Source organism: Chenopodium quinoa, unplaced genomic scaffold (genome assembly GCF_001683475.1).
Source record: "Chenopodium quinoa cultivar QQ74 unplaced genomic scaffold, ASM168347v1, whole genome shotgun sequence".
In the NCBI taxonomy this organism is placed as follows: domain Eukaryota; kingdom Viridiplantae; phylum Streptophyta; class Magnoliopsida; order Caryophyllales; family Amaranthaceae; genus Chenopodium; species Chenopodium quinoa.
In genome coordinates, this window is record NW_018742951.1 from 940,457 (window position 1) to 965,568 (window position 25,112).

Here is a 25,112-nt window from a genome sequence, read left to right on the forward strand (position 1 = left end):
CCCAAGGCATGCTCCAAGCCCATTGGTCTCCACTCCCTCAAACCGCCACTCACAAAGGGGAGCTGGGCTGCTGCCAGCTAGCAGTGCTAGCTAGCCCAGCCAGCCAGCACCAGCCCAACCTCGCTTCCCAGCTAGGCAGTGCTGGTTGATGCTTGGCGCTGGTGCGTGCCATTGCTAGGCGCTGGTGCGTGCTGGTGCTATACGCTGGTGCGTGTTGGTGCTAGGCGCTGGCACTCCTACGCACTGCCTCGCACACTCACACACTCCCACACTACGCGCACCCATGCATCCAGCCCCATGCTCGCAATGCCTAGCATGCGTGCTGCTAGCGAGCCACGCATGCTGGGCTTGACGCTGCTTGTTAGCTCTTCCTCGCATGCACTCCCACATCCACATGCACCATCCTCGCAGCATCCCTATTGCATGCACACACGCACCAGCCCACACGCAACATTGCTGCTGCTGTGCGAGGCTTCGAGGCACACACGCAAGCCCCTGGTATTGCGATGGTGCTGTGCGTGGTGCCATGCCTTGCGATGGTGCATAGCCTGGGCTGCGTGCTGCGATAGCGTGCCACATGCACCCAGGCACCCATGCTAGCATGCTGCTAGCTGCGATGGGCTGCCATGGCACGCCTAGGTTGCGATGGTGCGCCTAGTACACCTAGTGTGCTTAGGCTTGCGCCTAGCCATGCTAGGTGCATGCTAGCTTGAACTAGCCTAGAATCCACATGGCTAGGCCAGTGTGGTGCTAGGGCTATGTTCGTACTTGTCGCTTTGTGATTTTGCGACGCTCGGTCTCGACGCCCTAGGCTCGATTTCCGACGTCTGTATTCGTAAAACTCTGTTGACTCATTAAATCCTTTCGGATTAATTCGTCGTCTCGGATCGATGATTCGATTGGGTTCGACCCGAAGGGTTCAGTTAAGATTAAGCTGTAACATCAATTGCACATTGATATTACTGATCGGAAGCGGCCTCCACCTAGGCATTCTGATCACTTGACCTTACTGAAGAATTAGCTCTGTAATAATTCTGAACCCTTTATCGGAAGAATACATTTGTTGGAAGGACACCATTCCTTTCAGGTTTTTCCCTGTGCTTGCCAGATGCATGATTCGCTAGTTGCTGGGACAGGATTGTACATAAGGCAAATTCACCCGTTCTGGAGGACCTTGGTTATTGGTTCTGGTGATGATGGGACGGTGCCTGGAAATGACTCGACCGAGGACGTCTCACATTTTTGTTCTCTGATGGAAGAGGTAATCGGTAGTGATCCTGCTGTTCTTCGGAACGTGTCTCGCATCATTGAAGAGGAGCTGCATCCGGATCATTCTGACCTCAGAGAGCCTGTTGTAAACCACCGGGTTCGTGGTCGACCAAGAAACAATGATACAAGACGTGATCGTTCTTATTTTGAACATGTAAACCGCCAATACACTGAACGTGGCGCACGATAAACAGGTACGATTAAGTGTTGTGTTTTTCACATATGTCAGTGTTTACTAAACTATTAACTGAACCCTACATTTGTGCAGGAGATGTAAATGACATTAGCCAAAGTCGTTTTCGACACTCGCTTCCAGGGCCGATATTGCCTTACATCACAGGATGGAAGGATGTCATTGGCGATGGGAAATGTGGGTTTCGTTGTGTGGCCGAGTTCTTCTTCGGTGATCAAGGCAGATGGTATGACGCTTGAGAAACAATAGCGAATGAGGTCCTCGGTTATCGAGCCCTATATGAGAGGATTTATGGGCTTGGAAGACTTGAGATCAATGTGGAGCGTATTCAATGGGACGGTGGGGCAGTTGATTCCCATCATTGGATGGCTGCAATTCAAGATTTATTTCCTATTGCGACTTGGTTCAACGCAGCGGTTATTATTCTTGGTGTAGGCCAAACACCAACCTGCTACTACCCATGCCTCATGATATTGCCGTTACGGGCAAGAAGGGGGGTCACAGCACAGGAGCGAGAGTTTGTCATCGCTACAATTGGGGGCTCACATTTTATTTGTATTGAACTTGCACCAGATTCGCCACTTCCCCCGATTGCAGGTTGGTGGACCGAGAACCACGACCCAAGTGTTGACAGTTGGGATCAGCGTTACGCAGCTAGAAGGAACATGTGGGATGCCTTAATTAGATAATGAACATATTTTTGTACTTTATTTATGTTAAACAGTTGTAGTTATGTAATTTGCAACGAATTCAACTTAATAGAACAAAGTTTCAACAAAACCACAAAAACAGTTGTTCAATCCTTAAAGTACATGACGAATAAATAGTACATAAACGAAATGCGTACAAGTCAAATCAAAATAAAAAACAGCAAGTTCACAACCCCATCATCGCCCTCTAATTAGCTCGTAGCGCCTCAGCCATTGCTCTTGTATCACGCAATAGGCTCGGATACTCCTCTAGTGTCCTGTTGATGACCTCCATGGACCGACCCACCCACTTCAATTAAAAAAACAACATATTAAATAAATCACAAGTTTTTCTAATCATAATTATAGTACCAAAAAACACAACTACTTATGTAATTAATCCGTGTTAGTTCTCTCTGGCAGTGTGCGACTCTCATGTGATGACGCAACTGGAGAAACACGTGGATGAGAATATTGGTACAGCCACTACATGTAACCAGGACCAACCGTAGGAGCACCACCACCAAGTCTGCTGCGGGCACCTATCACGACACTGAAAGACACACCAGGGACAAACCGAGTCCACATGACATATGTCATCTCTGGCGGAAAGTCAACTCGATACATCTTCAAGTTCGTCGGTCTCTTTGCCTTCTCAGGCCTGATGATGGCTTGTGGAATGCCCTGGACGTATCCAAGTTGTCGAACCACTCGATCAGGCATATATGGCTCAATGATGCTACAATACTGGATGCAGCCAATGAAAAGAGTAGAAGGCACGCGTCATGCTGGATCAACTTCGTACGGTAGCCAGTTAACTTCATTGTTAGTCAAATGATCCAACCTAGCCCAAAAATCGAGAAGGCGCTCTATGCTCTTGTTGGGGCACCCCGATCCGACATCCCAGGCGGACGCACGAGTAACAGTAAGCTCTCTTGTCAAGGTCCCCTGTTGAGGCCGAAAACATGGAAAGTACTCGTAGATCCACGCCTGCAAAAGCGTAAGACAGCCAGCGATAGAATCAACATCTTTTCGTGATGCTGTACCCAACTGCCGGTACATGTATGCTAGCTGTAGGGTTTCGTAGTGACCCGACACTACGCGGAAGGAAAACCACCAAGACCCGCCCGTTAATTAAAGCAATTAAACAAGCATAATAAACTTAATCAAACAAGATTAAGGACAAGAATTATACCTTTGACGCGTGCTTCGCTCCTAAAGAGCTCTGACTTCAAAATCTCGAAAAGACGAGATCTTCGACGGATCGTACCCTCGACCCGACCCGAGCGTCCTAAGTCTTGAAGGTTAGTCAAGACCCGGACAAAATAACTATGAGTTTTACAAATCAAAGGTTTACTCTTTTCTTAGAGTTGCCTTTTTAATTCCACTCAAGGTTGTATCAAATCCCAATACCAAGCTTGGTATTTATAGGGAAATGATCCCTTGATTCTCATTCCCCAACCAATGTGGGAGAATGTATTTTTTCTAATTAATTTATTTCCAAAATAAATTAATAAACAAAACTAATAACAATGCAACAAGTGTCAAATAGAGAGAGAAGGTTAGGTGAGGACCATAAATGGGTGGGGGGGACCATTGCCTTGTTCCTGAAGGCCTTGCCTAAGCTTGGTCCCCACCCCTCACCAAAACCGTCACCCTATGGACAGCTGGGCTGGCAGCCTGCCTTGGCTGCCAAGGCTGCCAGCTGGCGCCTAGCACCAAGGCTGGGCAGCCAGCTAGCTTGTTGTGCTAGCAAGCAGTGCTGGCACGCACTGGCCTAGCACGCATCAGCCCTAGCACGCTGCGAGCTGCTGGGCGCTGGTGCTGCTAGCCTAGTGCTGCTGCCTAGCACTCCCTCGCACACACTCTCGCACATGGCCCCTCACACAGGGCCTCTCGCAGTGCCATCCAGCTAGGCCAACATGCGCACATCCAGCTAGCGCACTATGCACGCAAGGCCTAGCATGCGTGCTGCTAGCGAGCCACGCATGCTGGGCTTGGTGCTCCTTGCTAGCATGTTGTGCTTGGTGCTGCCATGCGAAGGCACGCACGAAAGCACACAGCTAGGTGCCTCATTGCGAGGCTGTTGGGCGATGGTGCACACGCACACACGCATGTGCCTAGCACTGCGATGGTGCTGTGCATGATGCTAGGGAGTTGCGAGAGCGCCTATGCACACACACGCACATGAGGGTGCTGTGCTTGGTGTGATAGGGCTGCGATGGTGCGAGGCATGCATGCACAAGCCCATGCGCCAGTGCCTAGCACTGCGATGGCTGTGCATGGTGCGATGGGCTAGCGACAGCACCCATGAGCACCCAGGCACCCTCGCTAGCACGCTGCTAGCTGCGATGGGCTGCCTGGTGCTTGTGTGGCTTGCGATAGCTGCCCTGCGCACCCAGGCACCCAGGCACCCATGCTAGCTTGCGATGGGGTGCTAGGGCACGCCTAGGTTGCGACGGTGCCTAGCACACCATGGTGCGCCTAGCACACACATGGTGCACCTAGGCTTGCGATGAGCTAGCCTAGCCTAGCTACGGCTACGCTCATACTTGTTGCTTGTGATTTTGCGACGCTCGATCTCGACGCCCTAGGCTCGATTTCCGACGTCTGTATTCGTAAAACTCTGTCGACTCATTAAATCCTTTCGGATTAATTCGACGTCTCGGATCGGAGATTCGATTGGGTTCGACCCGAAGGGTTCAGTTAAGATTAAGCTGTAATTTCAATTGTACCTTGATATTACTGATCGGAAGCGGCCTCCACCTAGGCATTCCGATCACCTGACCTTACTGAAGAATTAACTCTGTAATACTTCTGAACCCTCTATCGGAATGATACACTTGTTGGAAGGACACCATTCCTTTCACTAGCATAGCAGAACCCCAAGAGTACTCACTAATCTGAACATCCTCAACAAAAAGCTTGTTGAGGAAGGAAGGATGAGTACGGTTTCCACTCTTGTCCAAAAACAAACAACCGCCGAGTACTAACCACAGGTACGCCCTGTAATGGAAACTGAAGGGCCTCTACGCCTCCAAGGTCGACTCCATTATCGTCTCAGTCAGCACCCCACTACCCTACCATACGGTTTTAGTACCGCACTTCTCATTCAGCTCTTCCTCAGTCATATCCAAGGTAATCGAGCACGCGTCCCGTACAACGTCCGTGCTAGGAGTAGTGGAAACCATGGAACCATCAACACGAAGCCCTAGAATATGATACACATCATGCAGCATGATCATGATATCCCCAAATGGCATGTGAAACGTGTTCGTGTCTGGCTGCCATCTCTCAACAAAAGCAGAAATCAAGGGCCAGTCAAATCGCCTAAACATGATCCCGGGTAAGTGAGATAGACCACTGCCATCAATCGGTTCCAGGTGCTCCTGCGGAAGACGAGCGCGCCAGTTACCCAATTCAGTACACAACTGTGTCCTGCTCAAACACCGCAGAACATTTCGCTCCTGCCCACCCCATATGTAGGCAGCCACGTGACCCCCAAAACTAGGAATAATAGTACCATCCTCAGGCCCACCTGACATCGGCTCCTGCACCACCCATGACTCTGACGAGATGGTAGAAGCTTGAGCTGGTTCACTACTACTAATATATCTCCCATGGTCACCCCTATACACAGTACGATAATCCTGAGGGTCATACTGTGCATCTCCAGCAGCTTGACTTCCTCGCTCTTCATCCTCATCGTCAGATGAAGGCACTCCAGTAGGTGACGAATACATGGGGGTGCTCCCTTGTGACTGATGCTCCCCCGACCAAGTACCAGCAGTCCCATACTGCTGCTCATGGTGAAACGGTGCCTGTGAATTTCCTGCACCACCTAACTCCCTCCTAACAGACGCATTCAAACGTCTTGATCTTGCATGACGAGGACCAGAACCCTCAATCTTCATTAAAGAAATAAGTACAGAATCATATTTCAATAATAATTCAAATTCAAAAATATCAAATCAAAACTATAATAAATCAAATCAAATAAACAATAATAACAACATTACTAACAATAACAATAATATTATTCTTACAATACTAATATACTACTAACAATAACAACACACCAATAACACACTACAAATAATTTCAACACAATAATAGACCAAATCAAAACTATAGTTAACCACAAAATTGCTAAAATTCTAACGCAACAACGACAATACCACAAACCAAAAAAAAAAAACAATAACAAAAACAATAACAATAATTTCAGTCACCAACCATAATACATAACAACAATAACAATACCAATACAAACCAAATAAATTTTACATAACAATAAACACAATACATAACAATAACAGACTTATTATTGCAAATATGAAGATGCAAAATCATGAATTACAAAGAAAAATCATAAAATACAACAAAAACAATGCCACAATTAAAATGTAACAATAACAATAACAACAATTTAAGTCACCAACCATAATACATAACAAATACCAATACAAACCAAACAAAATTTACATAACAATAACAATACATAACAATAACAAGCTTATTAAAATGTAAATCAAGAATTCTTGCAAAAGTAAAACTCATGGATAGAAATATTGCAAAACTAAATCAAGAAAAAATACATAACAATAATTATTGCAAGATTAAATCAAGAAAAAAATTATTTTAATGCCACAAATCAATGAAAGAAATATTTTTAAAATAAAAATTAACAAAAAAAAAATAATGCAAGAAGTCAACGAAACCGAGGGAAAAAAGAAAAAAAAAAACTGGAAACAACCACTTCCACCCAGAAATTCCGGAAGTGACTAAGAACTTCCGGAAATTTTAGGCGGAAACCACTACTTTCGCCTAAAATTTCCGGAAGTTCTCCCCCACTTCCGGAATTTCTGGGCGAATGTCACGGTTTCCAGTTTTTTTTTTTTCAAAATTCAAAAACTTAAAAAAAAAAAAACAAAAAAACTCACCGGTTGGCACCGCCGCTAATGCCGCCACCACAACCACCAAACGTTAGCCCAATTCTTCGTCGGTCTGCCATTGTCGGATTCAACGTTTGATTGCTAGATTTGCTTGTGTTTGAGTAGCCTTCAACGATTTTGGTTTTATAAAAAAAAATAAAATTTCTGATTTTTTTTTTCTTCAAAATTTCAGAGTTTTTAGAAGGTTTTAGAGGGAGAGAGCGTGAAAGAGTGATTTTGTAGGACGGGAAATGTCTCGTAAGTGTCATAACTTAGTTTATTGAGTGTTTATATACGGAGGGAAATTTAGGAAATTCAAGTATAAAATGCGAACGTCACCTAGTAAATTGCGAACGACGTTTAACAACACCCAATTTTTTTTTTTTTTTACCAAAATTCCCAAGAAAAATTATTTACAAAGATCATCCAAATAGAAAATTGACAAGATTACAATACTAACTAATAATTAACAAGCTTAAAATTGACAAGACTAAAATTAACAAACTAATAATTTTTTATTCTTTTTTTTTAAGAAAACTTAGAAATTTTTTTAGGCCCTGGTGAGTCATTTGACCCACCAGGCACAAGGCCAAGTCCGCCCCTGCTGGTCAGTGCCTCAATGGACAGATATCAAGTTCATGTACTTTTTGTTTTTTAATAAAAAAAATTATTCTGTGTACTCTCGACGTTTAAAAACTGCACCGTATATCTTTGTAAAACTTTGAAAAGTTTTGAAACACCATGCACCTTTGTAAAGCTTTAGGAAAAGGCATAATTGTTCTTGTTTGAAGGGCTGGGGGATTAGTTTTGAATAAACCATACAAATGATAAGTATTTGAAAAAATTGGTTTTAATAATTTCAACTTTCGCTCATTCGCTTTTAATAATCCAAACTTTGAATTATATTATTGAATAATTCCAACTTTAGGGGTATTAGATTTCATTGGTCTCAACTGGTTATCAACTAATATAACAAGTAACATAAGACACATGGCAATACATGATTGGTCAAAAAATTCAAAAAATATTTTTAAAAACAAAAACTTCCACTAGCCCCCTTTACCTTGTTCCACCACCTCCAAAACCCTTTCCCAAGCCCCACCTCTTGGAAACCGCCCCCACTTCCTAGCCCACCCCTCGAAAACCGGGCTTCCTCCCCACCCCACTCCACCCCCTAAATCGCCCCCTCCCTAGAGCACCTTCGAAGCCGCCCTTACCGACAACCACGACCCTCAAAATCACCCCCACCCCAACCCAGAAAACCCGACCACCCTTGAAACATCCCCTTGCCCCTCGCACAACCCCGAAAAACCCACGAAACACCTTTCTCTAGCCCCAAAACCCTACCCCTCCCCTTCCCATGCCCTGACACTAACACCACCTCCCTCGAGGTTTTAGGGCTGGGGAATGGGAGAGGATAGGGTTTTGGGGCTAGGGAAGGGAGATCGACAATTTTCGGGGTGGGGGGAAAGTGATGGAGTGGGGATGGGGGCATTTTGGTCCTGGGGAATAGGTGTGAACTAATTTGGTGGGGCGGATGCTGGAGCTGGGTAGCTGGTTTTTTTATTTTTGAAAAAAATTATTATTTTTTTTTTAATTTTTTAAAGTATTTGACCATTCACGTGTTGACATGTGTCTATTAAACCTCCAAAAAATTACATGTTTAACAAGTTACAGGTGTAATATTAATTACATGATTAACAGGGTAATCTGTTTATAATTAAATCGCTCTATGATTTGTGTAAAAATTACATGTTTAACAAGTTACCCATGACACGTGTCGCTCTATGATAAACAAATTTTCTCTATCCTCCCATCTAAGACCACCATTGCTCCATCTCCACACCACCATATATAGCCACCTCTAACAACCTCCTTACCCCAGCCCCCACCACATAAACCCATCCCTACTCCGCAAACCCACCCCACCTACCCCTTCCCTCACCCTGCAAATCGTCCCCTCCCCTTCCCCCAACCCATCTCTAATCCGCCCCATCCCACTTCTACAAAAACCACGATAGCCGCCCCTCCCCTTCCCCCAACTCCTCGAAATATCACCCCACTCCTCCCTCGGCCCTCGATAATTGCCCGCCTCCCCTTCCCCCGCCATAGAAAACACCCCCTCCCCCTTTCCAGCCTTAAAATTCGCCGTCGTACCCACCCTTACCCCTAGACCAGACGCCTTCCTGGCATTTGTGACTTCATGATGTCGTTGTGGCATTTGCTGGGGGAAGGGATTGGGTGTGTGGTGTTTGATAGGGAGGGGGGTCACCGGGGATGGGGTTGGCTGTGGTGTTGGATGAGGAGAGGGTCGCCTAGAGGAGGTTGGGCATGGTTAGGGTGTTGAACGGGGGATTGGCGGTTGGGGGTTTTTTTTTTAAAAAAAAAAAAAATTAAAAAAAATGAGAAATCCAAGTTTATCAAATCTATCACCTTAATAAACTTGGGATGTTTATGAAGTGGCAGTTAGGTAAAAAAATGCATTGTGTTTTAAAAATACCAATAAACAAATAATATTTTGTGGGGTACTTCTGCAGAACCCTGCTAGCTTCTGAAAAGCAAATTAACAGCGTTAACTTATTAAATTTATGAAGTCTGGTAACGCGGTCACTCCAGTCAAGGATTTAACTTTTTTAAAAGAGGTATTTAACTAAATTACTTTTAGTGAAAGATAAAAGTTGGGGAGAGAGAAACAGTTGAGTGCTCAAATTGTAGGACGTCGACAGGGATTACGGCCTTGTTTACTTTGTTGAGTAGTTTTGACCAATGAGACACTTTAATATATGTATGTAATTTGTTTGTTGTAGTTGTTATCATAGGTAATCAAACTTCAATGGTTAAAGTAATTAAGCTTCAATAGTGAAATAATTAACCTTCAATGGAACTCAATGACAACTTTAATGGAGGACATGGTCACCCCTACCCTTTGGGGCTGACCATACCCTAAACTTCACCCTTTTTGTAGGGTTTTGTTTAATTTGGCGGTGCCGAAAAGGTGGTGGATATGTTGGTGAGATGAAAAAGATAAAGGTATCGGTGTCAATGTAAAAAATGGTGGTGTCAAAATGGTGTTTGGGTGGGGATTGGGGAGGAGGAAGAGCAAGATGATGATGGAGGAGAAGAAAAACATGATGAACATAGACAATACACAAGTTAACAAAATGTCAAGGATGATGTTTGATGAGTTGAATCATCTTCAGTTTAGTTATATCCCATTGACGACATTAGCTGTACTGGGTAACACCAGTTACACACCCATCCTTCATATTGGACTTCAAATTACTTATACAACCCTGAATAAACATGGGAAATATCGAAAGTAACCCTTGATAAAATTTTGACGTTTATCAAGGTGATTAACTTAGGTATTCTCATAAAAAATTATTAACTTAGATCAATTATATAACGACACATGTTATGGACAACATATTTAGCCGGCTATGAGTTTTTTTTGTCTTGTTTAAAATTAAGAGCCCCAAAGGTTGTAATATTCATGTATAATCCAAATGTTGTATTATTAAAAAATAATGGCTCAAAGGTTGTATTATTTTTGGCAATTTTTCCAAAAAAAAAACAAAAAGTGATGCAAATAAATTAAGTAATGTTTTGGGCAATAGCATAGTTTAAAAATAATAACAAAAATTTAAGTAATAATATAAAGGTAATAATTATCATTATAAAGAAAAAGAAAAAAAAATAATAATTAAAGTACAACAATAGTTAGGATTTTTTTGAGAAGATTGTTGAAAGTTGGGATTATTCCCATTAATTTTAATTTTTTTTTTTTTTTTTTACAAATACCAATAAACTAAAAGAAAACTAAACGAAAAGAAAACAGTTAGTCCACTATCACTCCCTTCAGCATTTTCCTCGCCACGCCACTCCATTTTTACCCTTCAATAAATATAACAGCATGATGAAGATCCTTTTGGATCGCATCAAATGACATACCAAACCTCTAATCCGACTCCACCCCATATTTACCTAACCAATTTATTGCTTGGTTAGTTTAATTTCTCTATAACAGTGGTTAATTGAGAAATTTTTTTAAGAACTATCCAAAATATAGGCTGTTTTGTGAATAACTACCCGTTTTTTATTTTATATTTGTGAACAACTAAACATAAGATGGTAAACGTTTTTCTAGCACTACCCATTATCGGATTCCATCCAATTGTGTCATTTGTGGGGCCCACTCTTACAATTTCTCCCTCGATTAACTTCCTCCCCAAGAACCCTAAAGTCATCCAAAAATCCAAAAAAGAAAAAAACATCGATTAATTCAACACAATATCTCATTAAATTAGGTTAAGCAATTGATTTAGTCCTTGGTCTCTTTGATTGGTTTAGGGGTTTTAATTTACTTCAATTAACATAGTTAGAGATTCAATTTAGGTTTAGAGTTTCAATTCAATTTGGGGATTTTAATCTCTAGGGCTTAGGGGTTGAATTGAATTAGGGGTTTTAATTATTTAGGGTTAGGGTTGGGCACCGTCTTGTGCAACGCAACGATAGTTGGCCTGAGAATGCCATGTCGTCCAGCGGAGCCTAGAAGAAGGTGACTCGCGCAGACAGCTGACCCCCCCACCTCGTGATTCATCATATGAGGCAAAAAAGTCCATTTTGAAATAAGGTAATTGCCAGCGGGAAATGCCAGAGGGCTTTCGCGTCACCCGGTGCTTGTTCAAGGCTGTGGAATTGAATTGGGCAAGAAGATGAGTAGGAAAGAGAATGATAGTTTTGAGAGGAAAGAAAGAGGGTTTTAAGCTCTGTCAATCTATTGAAAAGGGGATGAATTTGGAGCACAAAGAATCATTTAGGTTAGATTAAGATGCTGAAAGGTGCAACGTCTAAGAAGAGAAGCAAAAATGGTGAAAAGAGGAGAGAGTACTTGGCGAGGGAATTAATTGGAGGATAAATCGTAGGAGTGGAGCCCACAAACGACATAATTGGACGAGATTCGTTAATGGGTAGTGCTAGACAAACGTTTTCCTTTTAATGGGTAGTTGTTCACAAATAAAATAATAAAAAAGGGTAGTTGTTTACAAAACAGTTTATCTTTAGGGTAGTTCTTCACAAAATTTCCTGTTGATTGTAATCTACAATTCTCGTCCAGTAATAAGAGCTTTACAATGTTGAATGATATGAATATGTGGAGAACTGGTAGTGTTTTGAGGTTTTTTGGATGTCTTGCGGGAGAGTTACAACACCAAAATTGGCCTCTAGACGCCTATACCTGCAAAACAACGGAGACTCCTGTGTGTGGGAGTTCCGCCTCCGACGATCAAGTAAGAACGTGTTCGGATGTAAAGAGTGTGGAATATAAAGGGGGATCAGGCTCCTCTTAGGAGAGAAGTGATCATCCGACTATTTGATATAACCTCAAAATCCGAGCCTTAGCTCTCAAGTAGTGCAATTAAAGCTGGAGTTAATGCTCAGCAATTAATGTACACGTGTGTTTAATAATTTTTGAATGATGTTCCTCAGGGGGAACATATCCCTTTTATAGGGTCTCGTAATGCATGCCCTGTACTAGGTTTCAGAAACCTAGGACTGTCTGGGCTTGACTAGGAATTTGGGCCATTAAAGGCCACTTTCCTAATTGGCAATATGTCTGCCACATGTCGTGGCCTGATTGGTCCACCCTGGACCTCTCACGAGGTGACACGTGGCGGACTCTGGTTGGTCCACGTGGATGACCCGTGGTAGAATTTAATTGGTCCACGTGGTAGGAAAAATCCTCTAATCATTTTCCCTTCACAGGGGTGACGTGGCTTGCCACGTGGCGCCTGTGACACATGTCACACTCTGATTGGCTAACGATTTTTACTGTTATTTTTTCTTTTTCGGACTGTCCCTTGAAATTCACCCCCCTATAAATAGGTCATGCCCCCAATAATTTTTTGGATATATCCAAAAAATTCAGACAGAACTCTTGACTTGAGAACATTGTCTTTTTCTAAGAAAGAATGACCGTCGCCTGCTACCAGACCACCTGCTCTTACAGCCGCTGAAGATTTTCCAAGCACCTTCATCTTTACAGACTAAAGGTAACCACCTGTTTTTCTTGTACTTTCTCTTTGTTTTCTTTTTCTTTTTAAAAATTGTTTCCCAAAAGCACACGGCACGACCTAGGTTAGTGATCAGCCGGTCACTGGGAACGGATGAATCTAGAACTAGGAGTGCCGACTGCCCCTTGCTGGACCACCCTTTGCGAACTACCCAAGTCTGACTATCTATGTGTCTGTGCAGGACACCATGGCCAGAACTAAGAGAACTGGAAGGGTGAAAAACTCAGACGAATCCTCCTTCTATGCGCCTGTCAGTGAGATATCTGACGTGCCGCCTGGCGCCCCAAGAACCCCTAGTGATTCCATTTTAGAAGAACCAGGGGAGGAGGTTCAAAATGACATGCCGGGCTTTGTTGATCTAGCCCATCAGGCGGACGCTAGGTCCGAGAGCTTAGGTAGTGACTCTAAGCCAAGTACTTCCAGCAAATTCTCTAACGACTCTGAAGAGAGGCACTCTCAGCTAGAGACAATGAAAGAATCCTTCTTAGTAGAATTGGGAGAAGATTGGGCGGAGCCGTCTGCTACCCACCGAGAGCAATATGCCTCCTACTATCATCATGTCATGGGGCATGGTTATATCTTATGCACGCCGGATGCCGAGGACACCGTAGTCTGGCCAGAGAAGTGTAGCTACGGGGACAAATGTTTTGGCTACTATGAGGCGGCTATTAAGGCTGGCCTAAGATTTCCTCTACATCCACCTGTGGAGCGAATCCTGGACAGATACCAGCTAGGCGTCTGGCAACTGGCCCCAAACTCTTGATTCAACATCTTAAGGCTATGTTGCCGGCTGCAAAATGCACGAAGTAGACCCCAACTTTGAAGCATTCTCCTACATGCACTGCCTCAGCCGGACCTCAAAAACAAGTGGGACCGACTAGTTCTAGTTGTCTAGCCACAAGGGCTATATGATGACTTTGGGGAAGGAGAACAAATGGAAAGATTGGAGGAACACTTTCTACATTGTCTCCAGCATTGACAAAATTAGGAATAAAAAGTTTAACATGTGGAACAGGAACCACCTTTCCTAATAGGCGGAGCTGAGCTGCCGCCTGTTCCTCGTAGAGCAAGAGGGAGATCCTTGACAAAGGGCTCTTCAAAGTGGAAATCCAAGCAAACCCCGAAACTGGGGCGAGGGAGTACATTCCCCAAGATTATATTCCCAAGTATAACTGGCTATACGATGGGACATATTTGGTCGCCTGCGGCCTTAGTGGAGAGATGCCGAGAGGTAGCTGACCGCATGTTCAAGTGTCTTGGTTGATTTTGTGTCAAACTAACTCTTTGATTCATCCTTTGTAGATAGTGCTATGGAGAAGCTCTCGGCATCAAAGAAAGCTGTTGTTTAATACCGCTCCGCCATCCTGGGCAAGCGGCCTACTGGAGAATCGCCTGCTTCACAGGCGCCCAAGGTGAACTTCTCTTTCATTTGTTTAACTCAAAATATATTTGTTGTCGCCTGCTCCTCATTCTGTGACTTTTGTGACAGAGCGACTCAAACAAACCCTTTCACTCTCAGCTAGATCCGAAGATTCGGAAGCAGTCGGCTGGTGATGTGAGCACTCCTGGTAGATCTAGGAAGCATGTGGCCTCAAGGCCAGGGAAGAACCCACCTCCAAAATCTCCAGCCGTCCCTGAGGGTAGTTGGCCTAAGAAAGAGAAGGGGAAGGAGAAGGAGGTGGCTGCTGAAGGTATCAAAGACTTGTTTCCTTTCCCTTACCCTTTAAGGGTCAAATTCAATCAGCAGTCGTCTAGTACCTCTGAAAGCAATCGGTCTATTGGCCGAATTTACACCAAGTACTTATAAAATGTTGAATGTGCAGATGCTTCTCAGAGGCCGAATCTTGTACAGCTGGCCAAGTCCATACTGAAAGCCGTCTCCCTTGAGGACAGGGAGGCGGTTAGAGGAGTCAGCACTCTCAATCTGGATGCCATCCTCGCTTTTCTTGCTAAGGTATACTTGGTAAAGATTTTCTATTTCTTGTTTATATAACTTGTGAGCCGCCTATAATTGATGTCTGGTTTTTTTGGCCGAGTGCAGTCTATGCTGCGAGTGCACGGTCTTCGCAGGCCCATCAACGAGAAGACCAAGGAGATTAAGGCTACGAATGCTCGCTCCGCCTCTTCTTATGATAAGGCCATGTTTCAGATTGCCCAAAATCAAATATTGACGACTGACATAATATATTCATAGGCGACCGCCAACCTGCAGGTTAAGGTTGACTTAGATGCTGCGAAGAAGCGGGTTTCTGAGCTGGAACAACAGGTTAAGGACCTCAAGGACAAGCTCAAGCCTCTTTAAGAGGCGGAGAAAGAAGCAGAAGGCCTCCGAACTCGGGTGGACAATCTGAAGCAGCGGCTGGCTAACCAGGAAACCCAGCTTGCCAAAAAATACACTTCAAGGGCCGACTAAGAGAAGCAGGCCTTGGTGAAGGACATGATGGACGACTGCAACATCATCATGGAGATGACCTGGGTGGCTCTTTTCCCGGACTCCAGTTGTGAAGGCTGGAAGAGTCAGTTTACCGCCTGCACCCAGGAATATAGTGACAAGATCATGGGCCAAGGCCAAGGTGGAGAAGAGGAAGAGGGCGAGTCGTCTGATTTTGCATCCGGGGGGTTGGACCAGGAGGACCAGGAGGAAGGGGAGGATAGAACAGCGGCCGACTGGGGACCAAAAGTATGCGAATGATGCTACTGAACAACCCCCTCCTTCTGCTGGAGCTTTTCCTGTTTTTACATCAACTTTCTTCGGCCTGCGTGCCGCTTGTTTTGTATCATTACCCGACCAAGGGGTCGGGGTTTAATTACAATTTTAACATTTTTGTCAGTCTTCTGGCTGACTACTTATATGAATCATGGCAATTTTGTCGGATTTTCCAATTTGCACTTTGATTTAAATATTTTTGCATTTCATAAATTTTTCTAAGTATAGCTTGCCCTTTTTGTATGAATGCTTTAAATACTTTTCAATATGTCGATTGTTATGGTATACCGACTGCTTTTGCCCCTGGGCGACTGTGCGCCTGGTTTTTAAAGGTTGATGGATTGACTTGGAAATTTCTGATACTTTACAGAGTATGGCTGATTTCCAAGTCAATCAATCACTATGGTGATTGCCCCAAACCAGGCGGACAGTCAGCCATTGGACAGACGGACATACTGCATTATCCGGCTCTCGGCCTCAATATAGTTCTTTTAGACGAACCACACTTAACTACTAAGTTTTGTACTTAGTTTATTTTATTGATTATAAATTGTCCATTTGTTTGGTACCTGTACAGAAACAAGCGTCAAACGAGATGTTTGACCAAAGTAGAAACCGCTTGTTGGGTTACAGGAGGTAGCTTTAATTGTTTTGCTAACCAAAATAGGAATTGTGGCCGAATTCCGTCTGTTTATCAACTGGACAGGCGGTTTCGTTCGTACCGTTTAGGTTCCATTTTAGTTATTCAGGTCGAGCGACTATGAGTTAACCTTTGGGATTAACCAATCTTTGTCACCTTGTTTTGAGTAAATAGAAGATGTAGACGACCGTCAGCCGCATGTTGTTTCCTCACATGTGCCAAGCTTTAAACTTAGCTTATATCCTCAAATTTTTCCGATTTTGTTACCCCTGAGCAACAATAGTCGGCATCTGAGTTACACATTATAGATTACCGCATGTTTTTTGAGCAGTGAGTAGTCTTTGTTATCTTTTTCTCATTTGATCAGTTCACAGAGCAATGTGCCACCCAAATGGGAGATGCTCTCTGCGACGAATTCACCCAAATGGATGTCGCCGAATGCCTGCTCATGTAATGGACAGACGCATTGTCTTATAAAATAAGAATATTCGGCCATAGGCCTCATTTGTTATGAGTGGAACAACACATAGCTACTAAGTTTACTAGACTTAGCTTATTTCTACTCATATTGGAGTAGTAGGAAAATAATAAGAAGGCCGTCTGCTTATTAGGCAGGTGTCCCTCCCTTTTGGAGGATGCATACAAATACAAAGTATTGAAAACAAATAGCAACTTTTATTGATGTGCTTTCATTTATAAATATTTTACAAGTCTCAGAAGTACTTTTTCAAGTTGTTTACATTCCAAGTTCTGGCTAGCTGCCTGCTGTCTGGTGTTTCCAAGTGGTGGGTGCCGCCTCGTACTTCTTCATAGATCCGGTAGGGGCCTTCCCAATTGGGAGTCAATTTTCCCTAGTCATTGGCCCTACCGGTTGCTTCCATTTTTCGTAACACAAAGTCCCCTACTTTCAGGGGCCGCTTGCGCACTCTTTTATTATAGGCTCTTGTAATTCTCAAACGGTAGATCTCATGGCGCAAGGCGACATTGCCCCTACGCTCTGGAAGTGAGTCTAGTGCTAGCCGCATAGTAGGGTTTCGTAGTGACCCGACACTACGCGGAAGGAAACCCACCAAGACCCGCCCCTTAATTAAAGCAATTAAACAAGCATAATAAACTTAATCAAACAAGATTAAGAACAAGAATTATACCTGAGCGTCCTAAGTCTTGAAGGTTAGTCAAGACCCGGACAAAATAACTATGAGTTTTACGAATCAAAGGTTTACTCTTTTCTTAGAGTTGCCTTTTTAATTCCACTCAAAGTTGTTCATTTCCTAATACCCAAGCTTGGTATTTATAGGGAAATGAACCCTTGCATTTCATTCCCCAACCAATGTGGGAGAATGTTTAATTTGCTAATTAATTTATTTCTAAAATAAATTAATAAATAAACACAATCACAATGCAACAAGTGTCAAGTGGAGAGAGAAGGTTAGGTGAGGACCATGAATGGGTGGGAGGACCATTGTGTTGCTCCTCAAGGCTTTGCCCAAGCTTGGTCCCCACCCCTCACCAAAACCGGCATCTCATAGACAGCTGGGCTGGAAGACTGCCTTGGATGCCAAGGCTGCCACCTGGCGCCTAGCACCAAGGCTGGGCAGCCAGCCAGCTTGCTGTGCTAGCAAGCAGTGCTAGCACGCACTGGCCTAGCACACATCAGCCCCTAGCACGCTGCGAGCTGCTGGGCGCTGGCGCTGCTAGCATAGTGCTGCTGGCTAGCAATTTCTCGCACACACACTCGCACAGGGCCTCTCGCACAGCCAGTTAGCTAGGCCAGCATACGCACAGCCCAACCACCGCACTCACGCACGCAAGGCCTAGCATGCGTGCTGCTAGCGAGCCACGCATGCTGGGCTTGGTGCTGCGTGCTAGCTTGTTGTGCTTGGTGCTACCATGCGAAGGCATGCACGTAAGCACACAGCTCGGTGCCTCATTGCGAGGCTGCTGGGCGATGGCGCACATGCCCACGCACACATGCATGTGCCTAGCACTGCGATGGTGCTGTGCGTGATACTAGGGTGCTGCGACAGTGCCCACGCACATGCACACACATGTGGGTGCTGTGCTTGGCGCGATAGGGGTGCTATAGTGCGAGGCATGCACGCACAGGCCCATGCGCTAGTGCCTAGCACTGCGATGACTGTGCTTGGTGCGATAGGCTAGCCATGCGCGCCTAGGCATGATGCTAGGGCTGCGATGGCGCCTAACACTTGTGCCTCGCCTAGCACACCATGGTGCGCCTAGCACACACATGGTGCACCTATGCATGCGATGTGCTAGCCTAGCCTAGCTACGGCTATGCTCATACTTGTTGCTTGTGATTTTGCGACGCTCGGTCTCGACGCCCTAGGCTTGATTTCTGACGTCTGTATTCGTAAAACTCTGTCGACTCATTAAATCCTTTCGGATTAATTCGTCGTCTCGGATCGGTGATTCGATTGGGTTCGACCCGAAGGGTTCAGTTAAGATTATGCTGTAATATCAATTGTACCTCGATATTACTGATCGGAAGCGGCCTCCACCTAGGCATTCCGATCACTTGACCATTCCTTTCAATCTCCCACTTGTCCTTCCGGACAAGTGTGCATATAGTGTATAGCTCATTTCCTATGTGACTTAATGTTTCTTCGTGAACTATAAGGTAAGATTCTTTGTCATCCTTATTACGTTCAGAAGTGTTTCTCGATCTCCGAGTTCGACTGTCAATAAGCAGATGATTTCTAAAATCCATCTGAGCATGGCCATGCATTTTCACAGTCTCGCTCTTCGAGCGGCCTTGTAAACAACAAAACATTTTCCCTATTGTTAGTAGGGGAACAATCCCAGTCTTGTATTGTAAGTTCTTCTTACTATGAGGACATAGTCTCCCAAGTGTTCCCGTTATGATCCCAAGTTACGGTAGACGTTTGGAAACATCAAAGAGTCTAGTACTCAAACAAGAAAACTTCACCGTACTCATGGTCAGAGGAAATAAGTTCCGATAGTCATAATGAGAAGTGTACTTATGACAAAACTTAAATTTTCTTAAAGTACTCTCATAGGTCTTATCCAGTAGAGTTCTAAACTGTACATGTGCAAATGATTTATGACCGTCATGTCCTCGCAGCACAAGAAACGGTGATGTAAATCATACTACACAGTAATCTATGGCGGTCATCAATCGTCCATCTATTAGATGACCTCGATTAGGGACACTTTTCGATTTAATATTCAATGTTCACTTAACAGGTGTTTCTTTATCCAAGACATGGTCTTGATACCTTGTTTTGAATATTTCCGTAAATCGAATGGACTCATTATTTAATTCTAAACCACAATTAAATAGTAATGGAGTGAATGATAATTTTGCACAAAAATTATTTACTCCATTAATGAATGGTTTTAATACAGTGTCTTACATTAAATATCCTATTTAATTAAAACACATGTACAGGGAATTTTAAAGCCAATCTCCAACATGCTTGATTCCCATTGCCTCAATGTGCTTGTTGTGTTTCACTTGAGGCAAAGGTTTAGTCAAAGGATCGGCTACATTATCATCCGTGCCGATCTTACAAATTCTGATTTCACCTTCGGATTTCCATTCCCATATCATGTGAAATCTCCTTTGCAATTGTTTGACCTTCTGGTGTTCTCTCGGCTCCTTGGCCTGAGCGATATCGCAATTATTATCACAATAAAGGTTTATCGGTCCCTTGATTGAGGGTACAACACCAAGTTCGCTAATGAACTTGCGAATCCAAACAGCTTCCTTGGCAGCTTCTGAAGCGGCCAAGTACTCGGCTTCAGTTGTAGAGTCTGCAGTGGTGCTCTACTTGGCACTCTTCCAGCTGAACGCTCCTCCATTCAGACAGAATACAAATCCAGACTGTGACTTGAAGTCGTCTCAGTCAGTTTGGAAGCTAGCATCGGTGTAACCTTCTTAAACCAGTTCTTTGTGGCCTCCATACACCAGGAATTTATCCTTGTTCCTTTTCCCTTAAGGATGTTCTTGGCCGCAGTCCAATGCACTTCTCCTGGGTTCGATTGGTATCGACTCGTTGCACTCAGGGCGTACGATACATCTGGCCTTGTACATATCATAGCATACATGATCGATCCGATTAGCGAAGCATATGGGATCTGATTCATTCTTTCTCGCTCAACAGGTGTCTGCGGACACTGTTTCTTGCTGAGAGTTACGCCATGGGACATGGGTAAATGCCCTCTTTGGGCATTTTCCATGTTGAATCGAGCCAGTACCTTATCAATGTAAGTACTCTGGCTTAATCCAATCATCCTCTTAGTTCTATCCATGTAGATCTTGATGCCCAATATGTACTGTGCCTCTCCTAAGTCCTTCATTGAAAAGCACTTTCCCAACAAGCCCTTTACGGACTCCAATAATTTTGTGCTGTTTCCAATGAGCAGTATGTCATCGACATATAGGACTAGGAATGCAATATCACTCCCACTGACCTTCTTGTATACACAAGACTCATTTGGATTCTTGATAAAACCAAACTTGCTGATGGCTTCATCAAATCGCAGATTCTAACTTCTGCTGGCTTGCTTTAGTCCATAAATGGACTTCTTGAGCTTGCAAACCTTTCCAGCGTTGCCTGGATCGACAAAACCTTCTGGTTGTGTCATATACACAGAGTCTTCCAAAATCCCATTAAGGAAGGCAATTTTGACATCCATTTGCCATATTTCGTAATCGTAATATGCAACAATCGCTAGGATGATCCGGACGGATTTTAGCATTGCAACTGGTGAAAAAGTTTCATCATAGTCAATCCGTGGACTTGTCTATAACCTTTTGCCACCAGTCTAGCTTTGTATATTGATACATTTCCATCCTTATCTGTCTTCACTTTGAAGATCCATTTGCAACCAATGGGTGTATAACCCTCGGGCAAATTCACCAAGTCCTAGACTTGATTTTCAGACATGGAGTCCATCTCGGATTTCATGGCCTCTTGCCATTTTGCAGAGTCGGGGCTCGTCATAGCTTGCTTGTATGTCGCCGGCTCATCACCATCCATGACTAGGATGTCCTGATCATCGGTTAAGACGATACCGAGGTATCTGTCTGGTTGAGATCTTTGCCGTTGCGACCTACGTAGGGTAATCGGTTGAGCATTTACATTGTCTGTTTGATTCTGACCAATCTTCTTAGATGCTTCCAAAGTATCTAGATTGTCAGTTTTGTCAGGTTGACATTGTTGCTCGTCCTCTCGAATTTTGTCGAGTTCGATTTTCCTCCCACTTGTCATTTTGGAAAAGGTGATCCTTCTCCAAAAAGACACCATCACGAGCAACAAACACTTTGTTCTCGGATTTATTGTAGAAGTAATACCCTTTGGTTTCTTTTGGATAACCCAAAAAGAAACACTTATCCGATTTGGGGTGAAGTTTGTCCAAAATTAATCGCTTGACATATACTTCGCATCCCCAAATCTTGAGAAAAGACAACCTAGGAGGTTTCTTAGTCCATAATTCATATGGAGTCTTTTCAACAGCTTTTGATGGAGCTCTATTCAGTGTTAGTGCTGCTGTTTGTAGTGCATGTCCCCAGATAGAGATAGGGAGTTCACTAAGACCCATCATTGATCGAACCATGTCTAACAAGGTCCGGTTCCTCTGTTCGGACACTCCGTTCCATTGAGGAGTTCCGGGAGGTGTCAACTCTGAAAGAATGCCATTTTCTTTCAAGTGATCGTCGAATTCATGGCTCAAATATTCGCCACCTCGATCCGATCGAAGTGCTTTAAATTTCTTGCCAAGTTGATTTTCAACTTCTTTCTAAAATTTTTTGAATTTCTTAAAGGATTCAGATTTATTCGACATTAAGTAGATAAAGCCATATCTACTATAATCGTCGGTGAAAGTGATGAAATATCGGTAACCTTTTCTTGTGGGTGTGCTCATTTGTCCACATACATCCGTGTGTATTAGACCTAATAAGTCACTTGCCCTTTCTCCCAACTTGGAGAATGGCTGTTTTATCATCTTGCGTAATAAGCATCCTTCGCAATTTTCAAATGACTCTAAGTCAAATGAGTCAAGAACACCTTCTTGAAGAAGTTTCTTGATGCGTTTGATGTTAATATGGCCAAGATGACAATTCCACAAGTAGGTTTGATCCGACTCGATGGTCTTAGCCCTTTTGGCAGTATTCTCGATGTTATAGACCTGTTTGTCTAGTTAAAGCACATAAAGACCATTTTCTGAATGTGCCTTACCATATAAAACATTATCAAAATATATAAAACAACTGTTGTTTTTGATTCGAAATTCGAATCCTTTGGCGTCCAACACCGATATTGAAATAATGTTTTTGGTCTCTCTAGGAACATGATAACAGTTTTCAAGTTCTAGAACAAGCCCAGTGGGCAAAGACAAACTGAGAGTTCCAACGGAGACGACATACATCCTTGCTCCATTGCCGACCCGAAGCTCGACCTCTCCCTTCTCTAGCCTCCTACTTATCCTTAGTCCCTGAGCATTGGAACAAAGGTGTGAGCCACATCCGGTATCTAATACCCATGTTGTTTTGCTAGCAAAGTTTAAGTCTATAAAAAAAATACCTGATGAAGAAGCAACGTTTCCGTTCTTCTTATCTTCCTTGAATTTGAGGCAGTCCCGTTTCCAATGTCCCTTCTTCTTGCAGTAGAAACATTCGGAATCGGATATAGAAGAGGCTGCCCTTTTGTCCTTGCTGCGCTTGGCAGATTTTGACTTAGGCGGGAATTTCTTCTTTTTCCCATTGAAGCTCTTCTTTTTGCCCGGACGTTTGAACGGCGTGCCCTTCCTCACCATGAGCATGTCATGCTTTCCCTCATCCTTGAGGGTTTGCTCGGCTTGCTTCAACATACCATGAAGCTCGGTGAGGGTTTTCTCCATACTATGCATATTATATTTCATCTTGAACTGATCATAGCCTTTGTGAAGGGAGTGGAGAATGATGTCAATTGCCATTTCGGTTGAATACCCAGGATCAAGCCTTTCCATGTTTTCAAATAATCCAATCATTTTGAGAACATGCGGGCTGACTGGCTCTCCTTTCTTGAGCTTGCTCTCAAGGATCTGCCTGTGGGTTTCGAACCTTTCAGTTCGGGCCTGCTCTTGGAACATATTCTGAAGTTCAGAAATGATCTCAAAGGCTGTCTCCTTTTCAAAGAAAGTCTTTTGAAGATCCGGAGACATTGTGGCCAACATGATGCATTTGACATCCCGATTGGCACTTTGCCATCGGTTAAGGGCAGCCTGAGTGACCTCCTTATTGGGAGCGTCGGGCATTTCCTCATCAAGGACGTATTCCTTTAGCTCCTGCATTAGTACAATGCGGAGATTTCTTTGCCAATCAAGAAAGTTTGGCCCGCTCAACTTCTCCTTGTCGAGAATTGAGCGCAAAGAGAATTGGTTGTTGTTTGATTTACTTGCAGACATTTTTCTACAATTGAAAGAATTTGAAGTGAAAAACCATTCATACATCAATAAGTTGAAATTTAAAGCGTTCATGCACATATTTAAACTTATTGAGCATTTTATCCACGCATTTTAAGATTGTCCCTTATGGGCGAGAATAAAATGATTCCGAGATCCCAAAGATCAAGAAATGGTTAAGCATGCTTTAGTCTTAATCATTAAATATCTTAAGGTAAGCAATCCGATTGCTAATAGCTCCAAGCTACTCTCGGTTTGATAAAATGTCGCATCTAATGCATTCTTGACATTTTATCTCTTTTGCCACGACATCTATGGACTCCTTACTGATATCGTTAAGCTTAACCAAGACAACTTGTATACCTAGTATACCTTACGTTCCTAGGGAAGTAGTGATGCCTCGCTTTGGCGTAATCCATCACGTACGCGCATTAGTTCGGTAAGTGTTGTTCTTGGAACGGCAAATTTTAGCTCAATATTATTAAGGGACCTAGGGTTTCTATGTTGGTTGATTTAAGTGAACTTAACTAATCGTCGCAACATAATAGAAATCCTAGACATGCATCTAGCAATCATATATAATAACAATATATAAGGCATAAAATAGATGCATTTGGCAACTAGCATGACCCCTTGAAATCTTCAATTTCCATGGGTCTTCATCTTGGCTCGTCTTCGTCGAAACGCCGTCTTGAGACCTCTTGGCCAATAATGAAATAAAAAGAAGCTAGCTAGAACGACTAAGATTAATCTAATAGTACAAAAATACGTAACGGTTCGCAGACCGTATTTAGATTTACAAAAATACATAACGGAACGCAGTCCCTATTTTCTATCCTAGTCAGGCCCCACCAGTTGCCATTTTCAAAGAACCTATTTTGAAAGCAATCTTCCATTCACCCGTTCACTATTTGTGAACGGTCCATGCAATTTTACGAAATACATAATTAAACACGCAAAACTAGTAACTAACTTAGGTGGTTAATCCAATTAACGCGCCTAATTAAAACTAGTCAAAGTGGTTTAATCCATTATTTCTAAACGCAAAATTCTTACGCGCTTAATTAAGCTCCCGCTAAATTCCGCATCTGTACTTAATTAATCCGATTAATTAAGTCGGCATAACCCATAATTTGTCAAAATTTTGCAAAATCGAAAATCGAGGTTTTTAGCCTCGTTAA

The 25,112-nt window shown here is 43.4% G+C and overlaps 1 protein-coding gene across 1 annotated transcript; it reads right to left on the bottom strand.

The window, feature by feature from the left end:
• Window positions 1-2,637: 2,637 nt before the first annotated feature.
• Window positions 2,638-6,065, bottom strand: LOC110728463. Its single transcript, XM_021908106.1, has 2 exons — window positions 5,241-6,065; window positions 2,638-2,898 (listed from the first exon to the last, which is right to left on the bottom strand). Exons 1-2 carry the CDS (start codon window positions 6,063-6,065, stop codon window positions 2,638-2,640), a joined length of 1,086 nt encoding a protein of 361 aa, XP_021763798.1.
• Between the last annotated feature and the right edge of the window lie 19,047 nt (window positions 6,066-25,112).